General features: G+C 40.7%; 1 protein-coding gene across 5 annotated transcripts in view; it reads right to left on the bottom strand.

The window, feature by feature from the left end:
* The window catches only part of HOMER1 (homer scaffold protein 1), a 151484-nt gene that overhangs the window by 84346 nt on the left and 50972 nt on the right, over window positions 1-16166 (bottom strand). For all 5 annotated transcript variants that reach the window (XM_073344146.1, XM_073344148.1, XM_073344149.1 and 2 more), the window contains exon 3: window positions 8473-8604. In XM_073344146.1, the coding sequence (XP_073200247.1) occupies window positions 8473-8604 (132 nt within the window). The remainder of the gene's footprint in view (window positions 1-8472; window positions 8605-16166) is intronic.

Genomic DNA, 16166 nt, shown 5'->3' with positions numbered 1-16166 from the left:
AATGTTTCTGGCACAGAGTCTTCTTCCTGAAAACTGTTCAACTAGTTCTAATAGTGACTGAGAAATTATTTTGAATTAAATGTTAAATTTAACGTGATGGATTAAATTGATCTTTTGAGCAATTTTATTAAAGTGATGGAATTACAGAGATGAATTTGGCTTGCTGTGCCTAAACCTGATGAGCACTGCACTCAACGCAGTATCCAAGCAACTGTTTTTATTTGAATTACGATTTTCTTATTAACACCTCGAGAACAGCCAGTTTTGAAGAAGCATCTAACTTAAGAGTTTGCAGAAATATTTTAATTTCTCTGATACTGGTGTACTCAGGGGTTTTTTGGTTTTGTTTTTTACACTGCATATGATCACATGGATTTGGAGGGAATGGAAGATGTTATGTATTACACAATTTTCTCACCCATTTTCAAGCAAAACCTGACCTGTAGACAAAGATCTAGAAATGGAGACAAAGAGGGCACCAGTTTCTCAGAATGAAAGCAATTCTGAATAACTTAATCCAGGGGTCAACTGCTCAGCTACTGTAAATAAATGTGTTCTCTATATGGTCCCCCAAAGTCTGGAGGAATGTGGTATCCTCCTCACTGGAATTGTATCAATCTTCAATAAAACTCAGATTTATTTGCCTGGAGACGTGAGAAAGCATACAGAATTACATCTCTTTCCTCTCAAGTCTCAGAGGGAGGTGATTTAGAGAGAAAATGAGTCAGAAGAGTTTTTCCAGAAGTTTAGACCTCTTTCCTGAAACACTCTGCAGACTCCTAACAGGAATCTGACTGTAACAAGGATTTCTCCTTTCCTAGAGAAAGGTAAATTCAAGAAAGCTGTGCTAGATCATTCTGCCCTTCATATCCTAGTAGAAGAGAGCTGGTTCTCTCCTTCAGACATTAAAATATTTTGCGCTGAGTTCTTAAAAACCAAATATAAAAACTTAAACAAAGAGCAAACTGGTGTCATCCAAAATAGACAGTCATTATTTCTTACATGAAAAAGGCAGAAAATGCCAATCTTGGAGCTTCCAAAAAACTCCCCCCAAGCACTGACCTTGAATGAAAACAGTGATGTACTCTAAATTGAGTGAGAGTGGAGATGGAAAAGACTGGTGACAATATGACCAAGCAGAAGCTGAGGAATGACCCCAGATGCAAACGTGGAAAGCCTCCACAATCACTTGAATGCTGTCTGAAGCAGTACCCCTTGTCGATATCCTGTCCTCCAGAGGAACTATTTGAAATATGTGAGACCACCAGATTTTGGCTACAATTTTGGAGAGACGAGCTATGACTAAGACTTCTCACACTAAGGTTTCTTTTTCCTCTTTCCTTTGGATTCCGTCATCTCCACCAGATTAACACTGGACAAGAAAACTAAAGTTCCCCACCCACTTCACAACTAAAACATAATTTGTAGATTAAACATATTTCAAGAAATTATTATGATTGACAGCTTTGTGGCTGATGGGGCAATGTGCACAACGTTCCCCAAAGAGCATCACTATCCCATTTAGGTGCCTCACTGCCTTTAATATTACAATATATTTCCAATATTCTCTGAAGCTAGCAACCAACAAAACAAGCACCTCAATGTGTGCTAAATGAATAATTTGGCTGCATCCTTAGGAATACGATTTTCCATACATAACAAAAACGAATAGTCCTCTCATTCAGCAGAGTTCTGTATTCTGCAAATCGGCTACATTCCACTCTTAAGGAAGCAAAAGAACGTCATCTCTGTGTAAGTGACTCAAGCTTGAAAGATCAACTTTTTTATTTAGATATTCTCACCATATTCCTAATCTGAAGATTATTGGCTACATTCAGAAGAACAGATTCTCCATTGCTGCACACATTGTGTAGTTATTCACACTTGTGCAAACTGAGTACAAAAGGGAGGATGTTCTAATAGGGTAGCATTTTACACATTTTGCATTAGTATATGAATACACAAGGTGCAAAGCAGTGAGAAATCAGGCCAGAAAGTCTAGACTAGGAGTACTTGTGGCACCTTAGAGACTAACCAATTTATTTGAGCATAAGCTTTCATGAGCTACAGCTCACTTCATCATCGAAGTGAGCTGTAGCTCACGAAAGCTTATGCTCAAATAAATTGGTTAGTCTCTAAGGTGCCACAAGTACTCCTTTTCTTTTTGCGAATACAGACTAACACTGCTGCTACTCTGAAACCTGTCAAAGTCTAGACTGAAATTCCAACTATTACTTTTAGAAGTTTTCTTAGACCTTCCAAACAGCTAACAAGCCTGAGAAAAATGTCTTCTAACCATGATAGTAGTTTAGTTCCAGGAAGCATAATCTCATGTCCTGGATAAGAAACTAGTTTTCTTTATGGCCTTTTGGAGCTATTGTATACAGTTCCAGTCCTCCTATTCAAACACCAATAGGAATTCTGACAGCAAATTCTTTGGTTCAAGAAAATAAAGGGAGCTTTCCTTCAAGGGCGTTTTTCACCTTAACCATCAGTAACAGACGCCTTTTCCCAATGAAAAGCTCAATTAACAGATATATTCAAATGGAGATTCTTCATTCCATCCTCATATCTTCAGACTGATTTATAGCTTTTATCTCTTCAAGGTTACATATTTGCACATCCGCCATCAGAGATTCCAGAGTCTGTTTCTTTCCCTTTTGTTATTTTTCAGCATTAGTATTTTCAGTCTGGTGATTTTCACCAAAATAATGATTATAATAGCTGCTGTGTTGAGGAAAGAGGCTATCCTGCATGGATGATTGGTTTGGGAGGGCAGCAATACCCACAGAAGAGGAAGCAGTCCACAAAATGAAAATACTAGTCTAATTTTTAGGATTTATTGTTAACTAGAGAAAATATACCACTTGCTAAGGGAACAGGCAATGATCAGGCAAGTAGCAAGCTGAGAATACTACTTATTACGAAAAAGATATTTGTTTTACAGCTACCTTGTCCTCCACAGCTCTGCTTGTCTGTTTCATCCATCTAAAGTGTCTACTCATAAACCTAGAAAGTAAGCTCCCTGGGGCAAGAACTGTCTTTTTGCTATGTTTTTACAGTGGCTAGCTCAATGGGACTCTGATTAGGGCCCCTGTATACTGATGTAATTCAAATTATATATAATGAAACAGCTCATCTAGGGGCACTGATAGTCACAAACATAGAAAAGGAATTTTAAAAGTGGAGTTACAGGTAACAAAGGAATAAATTGTTTCTGAAATTTCAGAAACAAATGTTAATATACCGTATATTCTCGTTCATTAGCCCGTTCATTTATAAGCCGACTCCCCAAGATGGAGAGGTAAAAATAGCAAAAACTGTATAATCCTTTCATAAGCCGACCCTATATTTCAGGGGTTGGCAAACTTTGGCTCCTGGCCCATTAGGGTAAACATTTTGTTTACCTGGAGCATCTGCAGGCATGGAGCCCCTCAGCTCTCTGTGGCCGTAGTTCGCCGTTCCCAGCCAATGGGAGCTGCGAGAAAAGGTGCGCCACGCCTGCAGACTTCCCGCAGCTCCCATTGGCTAGGAACAGCAAACCGCGGCCACTGGGAGCTGAGAGGCTCTGTGCCTGCAGACGCTCCAAGTAAACAAAACATCCCGACCTGCCAGCGGCTTACCCTGACGGGCCGGGAGCCAAAGTCTTCCAACACCTGCTATATTTTAAAAGCTGGCATCACAAAAAACACTGAAAAGTTTTGCTAGAATTACTTTAATATAATCTAATGAAAAACCTGTTATAATAACAGAACAAATACGTATTCACCTTCAAAATTACAGTCAATATTTAAAACCAGTAAATGGATATTTAAAACCAGTAACTTAGAACAATATGAGACTTTAAAAAGTCTTAAAATTCTTCGAAGTCTGATTCAGTCTCTGATTCACCAAACAGTTCATTAAACTCTGCTTCAGTCACAGCTGCACCTGCATTGTCATCGTAGATGTCGGCTGAGTCTTCAGACTCAGATTCCTTCTCATCATCAGCCTCTTTTGTGTCATCATCAAATATGGCATCATCTTCTGACCCGTCGAGTGCATTGCTGATACAGTATTTCCTAGAAAAATCATTTATCATTTCCAAGGGAATGGACACCCACATGTCCTTGATCCACTGGGAGATCAGATTGATTCCCGGCTTCAAAAGATTCCCATCTTTGTCAACTTCGCCATACCTGAGCACATCCATTTAGACCACATTTTGCGTAGCCTGTCTTTAAAGGGTTTGCTCAGGCAGACATCAAGCGGTTGTAGAACTGAAGTTAAGCCTCCAGGTATTACAGCCAAAGTAGTTTTCATATTTTTGGCCACATTTTTCACCTCATCCGTCTTGTGTGCCCTGAACATGTCCCAAATGAGCATAGCAGGTTTCTTGAAAAGTGCTCCTGGTCTCTTATTCCACACTTTTTCCAGCTATTCAACAGTCCCACTTTCATCCATCCATCCCTTTTCGTGTGCACATACGATGACACCAGCAAGAAATTTCATGTTTTTAAGCAAGGTTTTTGTTTTATAAACAACAACAGGAGGGAGCTTTGATCTATTTGCCAAACACGATAAAACCACCGTAAAATGGATTTTTTCATGGCCAGTGGTTTTAATTATAACTTTTTTCACCAACACTGGTTACCGTTCTGTTGCTCGGGAGATTAAATGTCATCGGTGTTTCATCCATATTTCCTATTTGTGATAGCTCGAATGCATATTCCTTTCAATATTTTATAATAAACTTTTGGAAAGATTTGATTTTTTCTTCCAGAGCTCTTGGCACCTTTTGCGCAATCTTTGTTTGCTGATGAAGACAGAGACCATGATGGTTCATGAAACGAGTACACCAGCCTGCTGATGCGACAAACACTGACAGCTTTACTGACTTGTATGTCATCTTCCGACATTTGCAGAGCATGCAGACGAATTTCAGTTCTAGTGACAATGTACCCATTTTGTCGACATTCAGCACCCCAATTATTGAGATCTTTCTCCAGCTCAGGAAATGAAGCGCACTTCGTTGGACATTTTTTCTTGCTTCTTGGCATGTCTTTTAGTGTTGTTTTATTTTTTCACCATTCTCTTGCTTCTCATGGATACAGAATTCACGAGTAGCTGCGCAATTACTGTTTGCTTCTGCATATTCAACAACTTTAAGTTTGAACACTGTGTGATAAGCGGACCTTTTTCTTTTATTTCACTGTTCATTTTAAATACTAGTATGAAAATAGATTATTATTGTAGTTATAGATTTTGTAGGACTTTATATAGGAATGTCACCTGCTCTTTCACTGTCAAATTATTGTTCTTCGTTTATTTCAAAGCAGCCCTGTAGATTAGCATGTCTGTGGGGATAACAGGCTATTTCAATTTTATTAGCGATTCCATCGATTCTGCACGTTATATTTTTATATTGGCTGAAGACTTATGAGGTCCATTGGTAGAAATGCATGAAGAGATCAAATTACACAGTAGTGGGCTGACACCAGTGCTATAATACTATTGTTCATTGTATTTTTCTGATTGGCTTGTAAGGCATAGCATTTTGTGAAATGCATAGGTCAAATGTCATGAAGATCTGCAGCACTGCTCTTTTAGTATTCCTTTCAAGTCAATCTAGTCCATTAAACAAAGTCTGTGCAACTTTAAAAGGCTGCAGTATGGACATCAATAAATGGGTCTACAAACTTTGGCTCCCAGCCTGTCACGGAAAGCCACTGGCGGGTCGGGACAGTTTGTTTACCTGGAGCGTCTGCAGGCATGGAGCACCTCAGCTCCCTGTGGCCGTAGTTCACCGTTCCCAGCCAATGGGAGCTGCGGGAAGAGGCGCACCATGCCTGCAGACGCTCCAGGTAAACAAAATGACATTGAATTGACTGTCTAATACACTGTCATTTTGTTTACCTGGAGCGTCTGCAGGCATGGTGCGCCTCTTCCCGCAGCTCCCATTGGCTGGGAACAGTGAACTACGGCCACAGAGAGCTGAGGTGCTCCATGCCTGCAGACGCTCCAGGTAAACAAAATGACAATGTATTAGACAGTCAATTCAATGATTCCATAGAGTTTAAAATCATCAAATTTTGGTGTAGACCCGTTTATAAGCTGACCCCCGCTCTTTGATGCGTCACTTTTTTACCAAAAATATTCGGCTTATGAATGAGTATATACATTAAATTAATATTTCTCTGGCACCCTGAGGTCCCAGTCAGAACTGAAGTCCCTTTCCACTAGGCACTGTACAAATACCTAGTGAAAGGCAGTCACTGTGGACAGGACGCTGTGGAAGGGGACACAGTGACGGAGGAAGTGAATTGCCCGAAGTCACACAGGAATTTAATAGAGCTTGATTATAACCCAGGTCTTCTATGTCTCAGTCCAGTGTCCACTAAATAAACTTATTTCCCAATTCAAAAGTGACTGAATAGATTACGATAAAAAAGTGAAGATTTCTTTTCCCCTGCTAAGAAGTTTTCATAACCTTTTCTTGCATTTTGCTATTTAAAAAAACCACTAACAAAACAACTTAATTTTAAAACTTCAGTCTTGTTTTGAGGGGGGGGGGGGGAGTAAGGGAGTCCTGAATAAGGATTGGTGACTGACATATCTAAAAGCTGTAGGTTTAATCATTAAGATAAGGAAGGCACCATGAAAATAGCATACTGAACATGTACTGAATGTTCATCATCACAAATTTCAGAAAAAAGACAGTTTGATTTTTATACAAGAAGTTTACATATCTGCCAAAGACCATGGAATTCAGGATGTGCACTGCTTGACAACAGCTTCCTACAATAATTCTCAATTTTTTGGATTAATCATCAGCGCATTGGCTATATCATTATTTGCATGTGTGATACCAATGTATAAGCATATCCCAAGAGGATTAAGATACCACGAAACACAGAAAGAGGCAAATGAAGAGGCAGTATCAAGACACTTGAAAAAACAAAACAAAACAGTCTCCTGCTGTCAAATGTTGGAAGAAGGCTGAATATAAGGCACTCTTATTAAGCTCATATGAGATTCTGTTTTGAGAAATGGAGAGAGTGATCTGCAACAAGCTAGTACATTAGAAAGGAAAATCAAATCAGCACTTGTCAAATAACCCTTGTAAGTATTAGCAATGCAAGATATACACCATGTTAATGAGTAATTGTCTCTTGGGTAGATGTGGACGCCAGTTTAAAACAATCTACATTGACTTATTTTTTATGCTTATTGATGCAGTGACATGTGAGAATGCACATATATATTATATCATCAACAATGTCATTCAGAATTTTTTCCTTGGTTTTGTGTAACTTAGTAGAGATTGATGCTATTTGATTATGAAAAGTAGATATAATTTTTATAAGTAAATCACAATAATATCCAACTGGACAGATATTCCATCAGGAAATATTTTGAAGGGGAGTGGGCACAAGGGAACTACTGTAACTCCTTGATCTGGACTGAAGCCGGCTCTACACTTTCCTAGGTGTAGAGTGGATGCAGTAATGCAGACAATCTGGTTTAAGGGAGCTCCATTGAAAGCAAAGGTAGGGTCTTCTGAAAGGCCCAAGGTTCTCTGGAAAACCAGGTAATTCAGTGAGAAAACCTTTCAGGAGTTTCTCTATTTCAGTATGCCCTATGAACTACTGCATACACTACTAACAACTCGCAGTCTGTTGTTCAAACTGCGGCACTAAAGACATCAGGAATACTCACTGGGATTTCTCTGGGAAATGTGAGCAACTTACCTCCCACTATGAAAGTGGACTTTTATTTTCAAGAAGGCCAGCATAAAATTTCACATAGTCCACAAGGTGTTTCTCAATATTGCTGGTAATCTACTTGAATTTTCTATACATTAGAAAAATACAGTGGGGGTAAAATAAAACTAACATTCCCTTAAGTTTTCAATTTTTAAAATGTTTGTAATAAAATATTAGTTATATGGCAGAGAATGGAGGAAAAGGTGAAAGAAGAATGTGGGTGAAAATTACAGTTGAAAAGAGTGTGTCATTGACTGAGCAACAATTTTCCTGATGGGATCTAAATATAGCAAGAAAGAAACCATTTGAATTTAAGGCCTGAATCTTCTTCCTTAAAAGAAAAAAAGTAAACTGATCTTCCATGTAAACGTTCTGGTTTCCTACAGGGAAAAAATTCGCTCTTACATGACAAAAAAGAGAAAAGAAAATCTGACATTTTACATCCTGCAGTAAGGTTAAAAAAAAAATCTAAAATTTCTCTCAAAAAAAATTCATTGGTATCACCAAAGCGGTTTAAAAACTTGCTTCCATGGTTGCCCTTCTCACTTTTCTATGTTATAAAGGCTAGATTCAGAGAATATGTAAATATTACCTTAACACTACTGAGTGTCAGGGTAATACAAGATATCAATTTGGTTCCAGCTCTTCATCAATCACCCTGACTGTTCAGGAAAAAACTTTTTTCCCATATTTTTCAGGTATTTTTTAAAAAAACAGGTTTACTTACTTTTGAAAGATGATGTTCAGAGGAAAATCCCAAGCCATAGACCGTATTTGCCCTGCTGTCTGCCCACTGGCCAAACTTCTGGGATGTTTTAGTAAATGTCATGTTGGGGGTGATAGTGCTATTAATTATTGCCTGCAAAGAAAATGTAATAGCAGTTGTAAGAAGTTCTCACCACATTTTAAATAATGTAAGATCCACCAAAAAGCATGAAGATATACCCAAATATTTGGGTATAGTTACATGGCCTCAAGACAACTCTTTAGCAAAGCCATATAACCTGGTAGCCATGATTTAGAGGTGATACAAACTGTTCCAATCACATCTACTGTTATTAATATTCAGAGTGGCATTTTTGCTAGGAGAGATGCCAATGAGGTCAGAAGAAAAAAAACCCAGATTTTGTGATGGGTACGTTGATGTGTCATTCTAAAGACATACTGCTAAGACAGCTGTTGTCTTACACAAAAATAAAAGTTTCAAAATGTGTGTTCAGAAACACAATTTTGTAGTTTTCCGTACTCTTCTTATTTTTCCTTTATGTGAACATGGCTAGCATTAATGAGATAACATCTAACTGTAGGGAAAAAAACCATGCACATCTTTTATAAATACTGCAATATAGCATAGGATGGATCAGTTACATACGCACAGCAAGCAGTAAATGTGTATGTATTCCTCCGTTACACACAGCACTGTATATTGGACACCAAAAAAAAAAAAAAAAAAAAAAAAGCAGCTACTAAGTGAAATTTTGGCCCCGCTGAAGTCAACTGGACTACATTCGAATCCCTGTGAAGTGGAACTACCCAGCTGACTCAAAATTCATGTGAAAATAAATACTTAATGTATTATTAATACCCAAATACTCTGTTAGATCAACAACAAAATCAGCCAAGACCTATTGATTATTGAAATTCAGTACTAGCCAAACTGAGCAAGGAACAACATTGGCTACACAGTATTCAGCAGAACTTATTCTGTACTACAGATAATGTGAACGTGGCAGTGTCCCTCTGCCTGGGTCTTTCTGGCATTATAAACTACTTCCAACTTACTATTTAGGCAACCTACAACAATTATTACACATACATAATAACAGAGTGAAAAGAACGGCCTAGTCTCATCTGCCTTTGGCAATTATCCTGGAGTAGAGGAGTTGCATGAAAAGGCATATATGAGGTTTCAGTTCCACTGTACAAAGAAAGGCTTCCGACAGTGATCCTGAACTCATACCCCCTCTGGGGCAGAAGTTCTGGCACTTGACATCCTGCTTGGTAGTAGAACAATCCTATCAATGGATGAAATATCAAGTTGGTGATTGATTTTTGCAGCGACCGCTCATGGCCTGTGACAGACAGACAGTCTGTTTAGGATGGATGGCCGGTCACTGATGACTCCCAGGACATGGAGCACCACCGATGTCATTCTATGTAGACACCATTTCCAAACTGATTGCTTTTCTACAGAGGGGGAGATGAGTGGGCACCCCTTTGCTTATTTACATAGTACACTGCAGCCTGTCAATAGCTGCAGTGAGTGTTGTAGAACACACTTGCTTGATGGCTCTGAGCTCTAAGGCTATGTCCACACAGCAACTAGACACCCAAGCCCGTTCCAGCAAACTTGAGCTCATGGAGCTCAAGCTGTGGGGCTGTTTCATTGCTGTGTAGACTTCCAGGCTTGGGCTAGAGCCTGGGCTCTAGGACCCTGAGAGGCAGAAGGATCCCAGAATTAATCAGGAACAAAGGCATCCATACTGGAAAAGCTACTACACTTTAAATTCACACTCTATTTTGCATTCACTTTCAAGTGAAGACAAGCCCCTAATCATTTTGCACATGGTACCCACTCTAAAAGAATTTGACCTTTTTCCTGGAGACATCAATTGACTTTAAAAAAAAAAAAAAAGAACAAACCACTGTTACCAAATAAGTGCTAGCATCCTCAATGCTAATTCATAATAAAGCCAATCCTATTGGATTCAGTCATTAAAAACACAGGGGAGGAGCAACTCTAGGAAAGCATTAATTTAGTAAGTGAAAGGCACAGTAAAGTTTTTAATAACCTCCACCACAAAGCCCACATGTGCATATACCACAAACGCTCAAGATAGTTTCTCAGGAACCTTCCTACAAACAGAGGCACCACAGAAAAAAGGGATGAACTGGTAGGATGAGCAAAAAGGGAAGACTACAACAAAAGAAGTTACTGGCAATTTCAATTTCTTCTCATCCCCATCCTAAGAACAGATTAGTGATGTGCTACAAATATTTTAACAAATGTCCCTCACAAAAAATAAAATAAAATAAAATAAAATCTCTCCTTCAGCTTGTGATAAAACCTGTGCATCGGGGCATGTGTTTGCAGAGTGTGTGGGGGGAGAGGGAGAGTTGGTGAGGAAAGAGGGGCAAGTGGTAGAGAATCTATTACTTTATGAGTTCTCATTTAAACAAAAACATTTTGTAACTATTGTCAAATGAGGAGACAATGCCACAAGGCAAAACAAACTTGTATTAAGTGCACTTAACTATAAGTATCTGGACGCACATTAAGAGTTTAGCACTGTGCTCAGTGTGAGTCATTTGAAATGGGGCGGAGAGTAGGGAGAAAATATTCCAATCTCCTGTACTGGGAGATTTGAGAATATCCAATACCTTGTGTGATCTGGTATATTGCAAAAGGATGAGACTGCTTGCCCAAATGATCACTTTTGGCTAGTGTTGGATCCACAGTCTCCTTGTTATTGGGGCAGGCCACTTCCCCATGGCTCCTGCACATTCTTCAGCCTTACCTCAGGGCCTTGTCCTCATGGAGTCCCAGCAGCCAGCCTGGAGCACTATCCACTCTCCTCCAGCTTTAACAAGGAACTGACGTCGCTCTGGCCCTGCAGCTCTTCTTATATTGACCTGCTGGGCCCTGATTTGCTGCTTCCCACACAGCCACTCTAGACAGCTTGGAGGACCTCTCTACTGCCTTTTCTGGGGTGGGGTGTGGTAGGGCCACAAGACCTCCAACAGGGGGCTTCAGAGTCTAGTCCACCCCCATCACAGGGCTTTAGACACTATTTGACCCTTCCTCTCTCCACTGTGTAATAAAAGAGCTAATTTAGACTCAATTGAGTATCTTGTTACACACTGCGGAGCGGAAATCACCGATACCTAGGTCTAAGTGTTAGACCTGCTTTGGGATAGTGTGTCTGATGCAAGAGGCTACCCAGTGTGCATCAGCAGCAAGGTTCCCCCACTAACAGCTGGGGTCACTGAGAGCTATGTTAAGTGGTGGGGCCTGAAGACATCCTGGCGGATAGGCGATCGGCCGGCAAGGTGGCCGGCGAGTGGAGTGGTGAGGAAGTGCTGGGCAGCGTGCAAGTAAGGTGCCTTCTTATCACCCGCCCCAGGGTGGAAGGTGAACTCTGCAGATGAGCTCTGGGTTTCGACTCTTGGTATCGATATCTCCTGATCAATTATTGGGAGTGGACAACATCCACCCTGACTAAATTGGCCTTCAACATTGGTTCTCCACTTGTAAGATAACTCCCTTCTCTTCATGTGCCAATATATATTTATGCCTGTATCTGTAATTTTCACTCCATGCATCTGAAGTGGGGTTTTTACCCACGAAAGCTTATGCTCAAATAAATCTGTTAGTCTTTAAGGTGCCACCGGACTCCTTGTTGTTTTTATAACTATCCCAGGTTACTGGGTGGGGGCTTGAGCCGGTTCTGTGTTGTATTGTTGAAGAGGAACCCCAAGATATTGAACCCAGCCTTCGTTGCTGCCAATTCCAACAGGCAGAAGGGTTACATATAAACATACAACCTTCCTGATACGCAGGACAAGTAGTATGTGTATGCTGATAACATCGCTATTGCTGATGCTGGAAACTATTTCCAGAAGACTGAAGGGAATCTCAGCCAAGGCATGGACATTTTGACCACTTACTTCCAGCAATGGAGATAAATTCTTAGTGAAACCAAGACAGCAGCAATTACTTTCCCTCTAAACAATGGTCTTATCTTGATCCACATACAAGAATGGCAACTGCCACTCCAAGCAGTTGTCACATACTTGGGAGTACAACTCTGCCATAGCTGGACATTCTGGCCTCACACAGAATAACCTGAAAACGAAGATCTCTTCCCACACCTCCTTCATACAAAAGCTAACTGGAACCTCCTGGGGAACAGTCCCTTCGGTCCTTCACACATCTGTATTATCCCTGAGGTTTGGTCCGGCTGAACGTTACTCTGCAGTCTAGTAGCACAGCTGCCACACTCAGCTTCTTGACACAGAATGGAACTCAGCCACTCTTATTATTAGTGGGTTTCTGAATGACGCACCAACCACCAGTTTGTAGTAGCACACACACACAGACCTTCAGTGAGACGCTTTTACTGTTCAGACTTCCTGGAGAGCCAATACTGATTAAACCCCAATCTACTACAGCTCCAACTGAACGATGCCCCATTTTCAGACACAAAACAACGTGTGTGCGCGCGTGTGTATAAACTGCTGAAGGTGAATCTACTTTTTAAAATGTTCTTGTACTTCTTACAGTAACATTTTTCTCAATTCTGAATAGAATATCAACTGGACGATCAATTTCATTTTAAAGAAAACTGCATTTTTTATCTCCTCTAAATTGGGTTGGAATAATAAAACAGCTTTCATGTTTTCCTTTCGATTGAGTTTATCTGGGTTTGAGGAAACAGGGCACATATCTGAGCTGTTCTTTTCACTGACTACACAGACAACAGCTGCAGTCAAATATTTTATCTTGTGCTAGAAGTGATGGCAATATTAATTTTCAGTTTCTTCGAAAAGCATAGCAGTGAAGACCCACTTTAAAAGTCTTATTTTAATCTATATTTACCATTTAACAGATCACATTATAATACTTAAGCAGTTTCTTTCACAACAGTTGTTAAATATAAAGATTCTCTCCAGCAGTGATATACTCGTGGCTGGCTTATGAGTCACACTCATGTGCAGGGCCAGATCTACCGTTTTTGCCACCCCAAGCAGTGAAAAAACCTGTCACCGCTGAATTGCCGCTGCAGACGGCAGGAAGGAGAGAAGCTGCCACCGAATTGCCGCCGCCATGGAAACTCTGCCTCCCCTTTCTGACCACCGCCCCAAGCACCTGCTTGGAACGCTGGTGCCTGAAGCCGGCTCTGCTCATGGTGTCTTCAAACCGGAGCAGCAGTCTTCTTGTTCTACATTAGCTTTAGCAAGCCCGAACATCAGGCAGAGCAAGCACAAATAACTGGAATTCTCCCCACATTGCCCAGTACTTGTGAAGGAGTGAGGAGCAAGTGAATTAGAAGGGTGGAGGCAGAGCAAGGTATTGCCAGCAAGGAGTAGGATCCTCTCAGAAGCTGCCAGGTGGTTGGATGGACATGACGGAGAAAGCAAAAGAAACAATCCTACAGTCCCACTCAGCAGCAGTGTGTTGAGGGTAAGAAATAATGAAGAGTCCCTTCCCTTGCAACAGGCAGGAGGCCAAAGAAAGAGGCATTAAGCTAAAGTCTGGAGGAAGATATGAATTTACTGTAAGGTAAATGAAAACTGAAAGACTTAGCAACAACTGCTCTATATCGTCTTCTCACGTCACATGGTGAGTTCAGAGTTAGACTTTCAGGCCTGGTCTTATTCCCTAAAAATATGGGGAAGGGTACCAGACAACATTTTCTGTTAAAACGATATTAACATGAGTTTATTTATGGACAAAGAGGTATATTACTATATGTAACCCTTCTGCCCATCAGAGTTGGCAGCAAAAAGGGCCGGGTTCAGTATCCAGGGGTTCCATTCCAATAACACAATGCAAAACCAGCTCAAGCCCACACCCACTGACCTGGGACAAATATATATCACCCCCGCTGGGCGCCTCTAAGAGGCAATACTTCCCCTCTCGCAAGCACAGAGTCTGAGTGTAGCAGAAGCCTTTTATTAACAGAGAGAAACAATGTGGCATTATGTTGGGGAAACACCACCAATAGGATTCATAACACAACCCATGAGCAAAAAAACCCACCCCAAGCAAATTGGGTTGTGTCCTTTCCCTTTGGTTCTTGAGTTCAGTAACCCAAAAGTCACCCAAAGTCCCACAAGTCCAACAACCCAAAAGTCTCTGTCCCTGGTCAGTGCAGCGCCAGAGTTCCAAAGTTTATCTGCAGAGTTTTACCTCCTAACCTGGGTGGAGATGGGGGGGTTAAGGGGCAGCTATGGGCTCATGCTAGGTGGGGTGGGTGTGCCTATGCAAATGAGATCAGCCCCTGAAGTTCTTTTCCACAACTTGCCACAACTCACCATCAGATGTCACTGTGGAGCTCATCCTGACTCTGCTTACATCTACAAGCTGTTCAGGGCAGGGACCATATTTTCTTTGTACAGTGCCCAGCACAAACACATTCTGTGATCCCTGGATGCTACTAGGCACTGTACAAGGACGATATAGTCCCTGTCCTGAAGAGTTTATAATCTAAGATGACAAGCATCATTCAGAAGTTAGGAAGAGGGATATAATCAAACATGTTCAAGTTTTATTTAATATATTAAAGTGTAAACCCACCTAACCTTCCTTTCTGGTAGGCATCATGGAAGAAATGGGCCTTGATGAGATGTGAAAGAGGAGAAGATGGTAGCCTAATGGATCAGTTTGGGAAAGAAACTCCATACTGACAGAATAGCATAAAGACCCTACATGTACTGGACAGTATGCTTTGGAATTCTTGGAGAAACTACAGGGGAACAGACAATCTAAACAAACACTGGATCTGCAAGAATCATGATCATCATGGCAGCCTTGTCCAATTTTGCTTTTTATTACATGTTCAATTACTTACCGGATTCACTTTAACCCTTTGTTAAAGTAAATTTCACCAGCTAGCACAATTTCCATGGTCAGTATCACCCACTTTGAACTCCAACAGACTATTGGCTCAGCAGTGAAACTGCTTAAATATGCTAATCAATCCTGCAAGAAGTATCAGACATTCTGGAGAATGCTTGAGTATCCCAGGTAACTTTCAAAGCATTCTCTGCCTTTGGTACACAGAAGAGTGCCAGTTTGGAATGGATGAAAATGGCTTCTTTTTGTAAAAAAGCTGCCAAAATATCCAAAAATAGGCTTCATGGAACAGTTCAAGTACAATTATAATATATTGTGGAATATCTGGAAAAGCAGAATCTCTGGAAGGAAAGAAACTGGGATGTATTTTTTTTTAATGGTCTTTAGTAAAGGTGGGGGGGGGAACTGTACACCATCCTAAACATCTTGAACAAGAGAGGCACAAGGTGGGGGAGGTAACATATGTTGTTAGATCAACTTCTATTGGCGAGCTTTTGAGGTTACAAGCTTTTGAGGTTACACAGAGCTCTTTGAAAAAGGGAAGGAGGAGGATCCTGGGAACTACAGGCCAGTCAGCCTCACCTCAGTCCCCGGAAAAATCATGGAGCAGGTCCTCAAAGAATCAATCCTGAAGCACTTACATGAGAGGAAAGTGATCAGGAACAGTCAGCATGGATTCACCAAGGGAAGGTCATGCCTGACTAATCTAATCACCTTCTATGATGAGATTACTGGTTCTGTGGATGAAGGGAAAGCAGTGGATGTACTGTTTCTTGACTTCAGCAAAGCTTTTGACACAGTCTCCCACAGTATTCTTGTCAGCAAGTTAAAGAAGTACGGGC

This window comes from Lepidochelys kempii, chromosome 5, assembly GCF_965140265.1.
Source record: "Lepidochelys kempii isolate rLepKem1 chromosome 5, rLepKem1.hap2, whole genome shotgun sequence".
Taxonomy (NCBI): domain Eukaryota; kingdom Metazoa; phylum Chordata; order Testudines; family Cheloniidae; genus Lepidochelys; species Lepidochelys kempii.
Note: the sequence above shows the minus strand (reverse complement) of the source record. Positions and strands in the feature narration are given on the sequence as shown.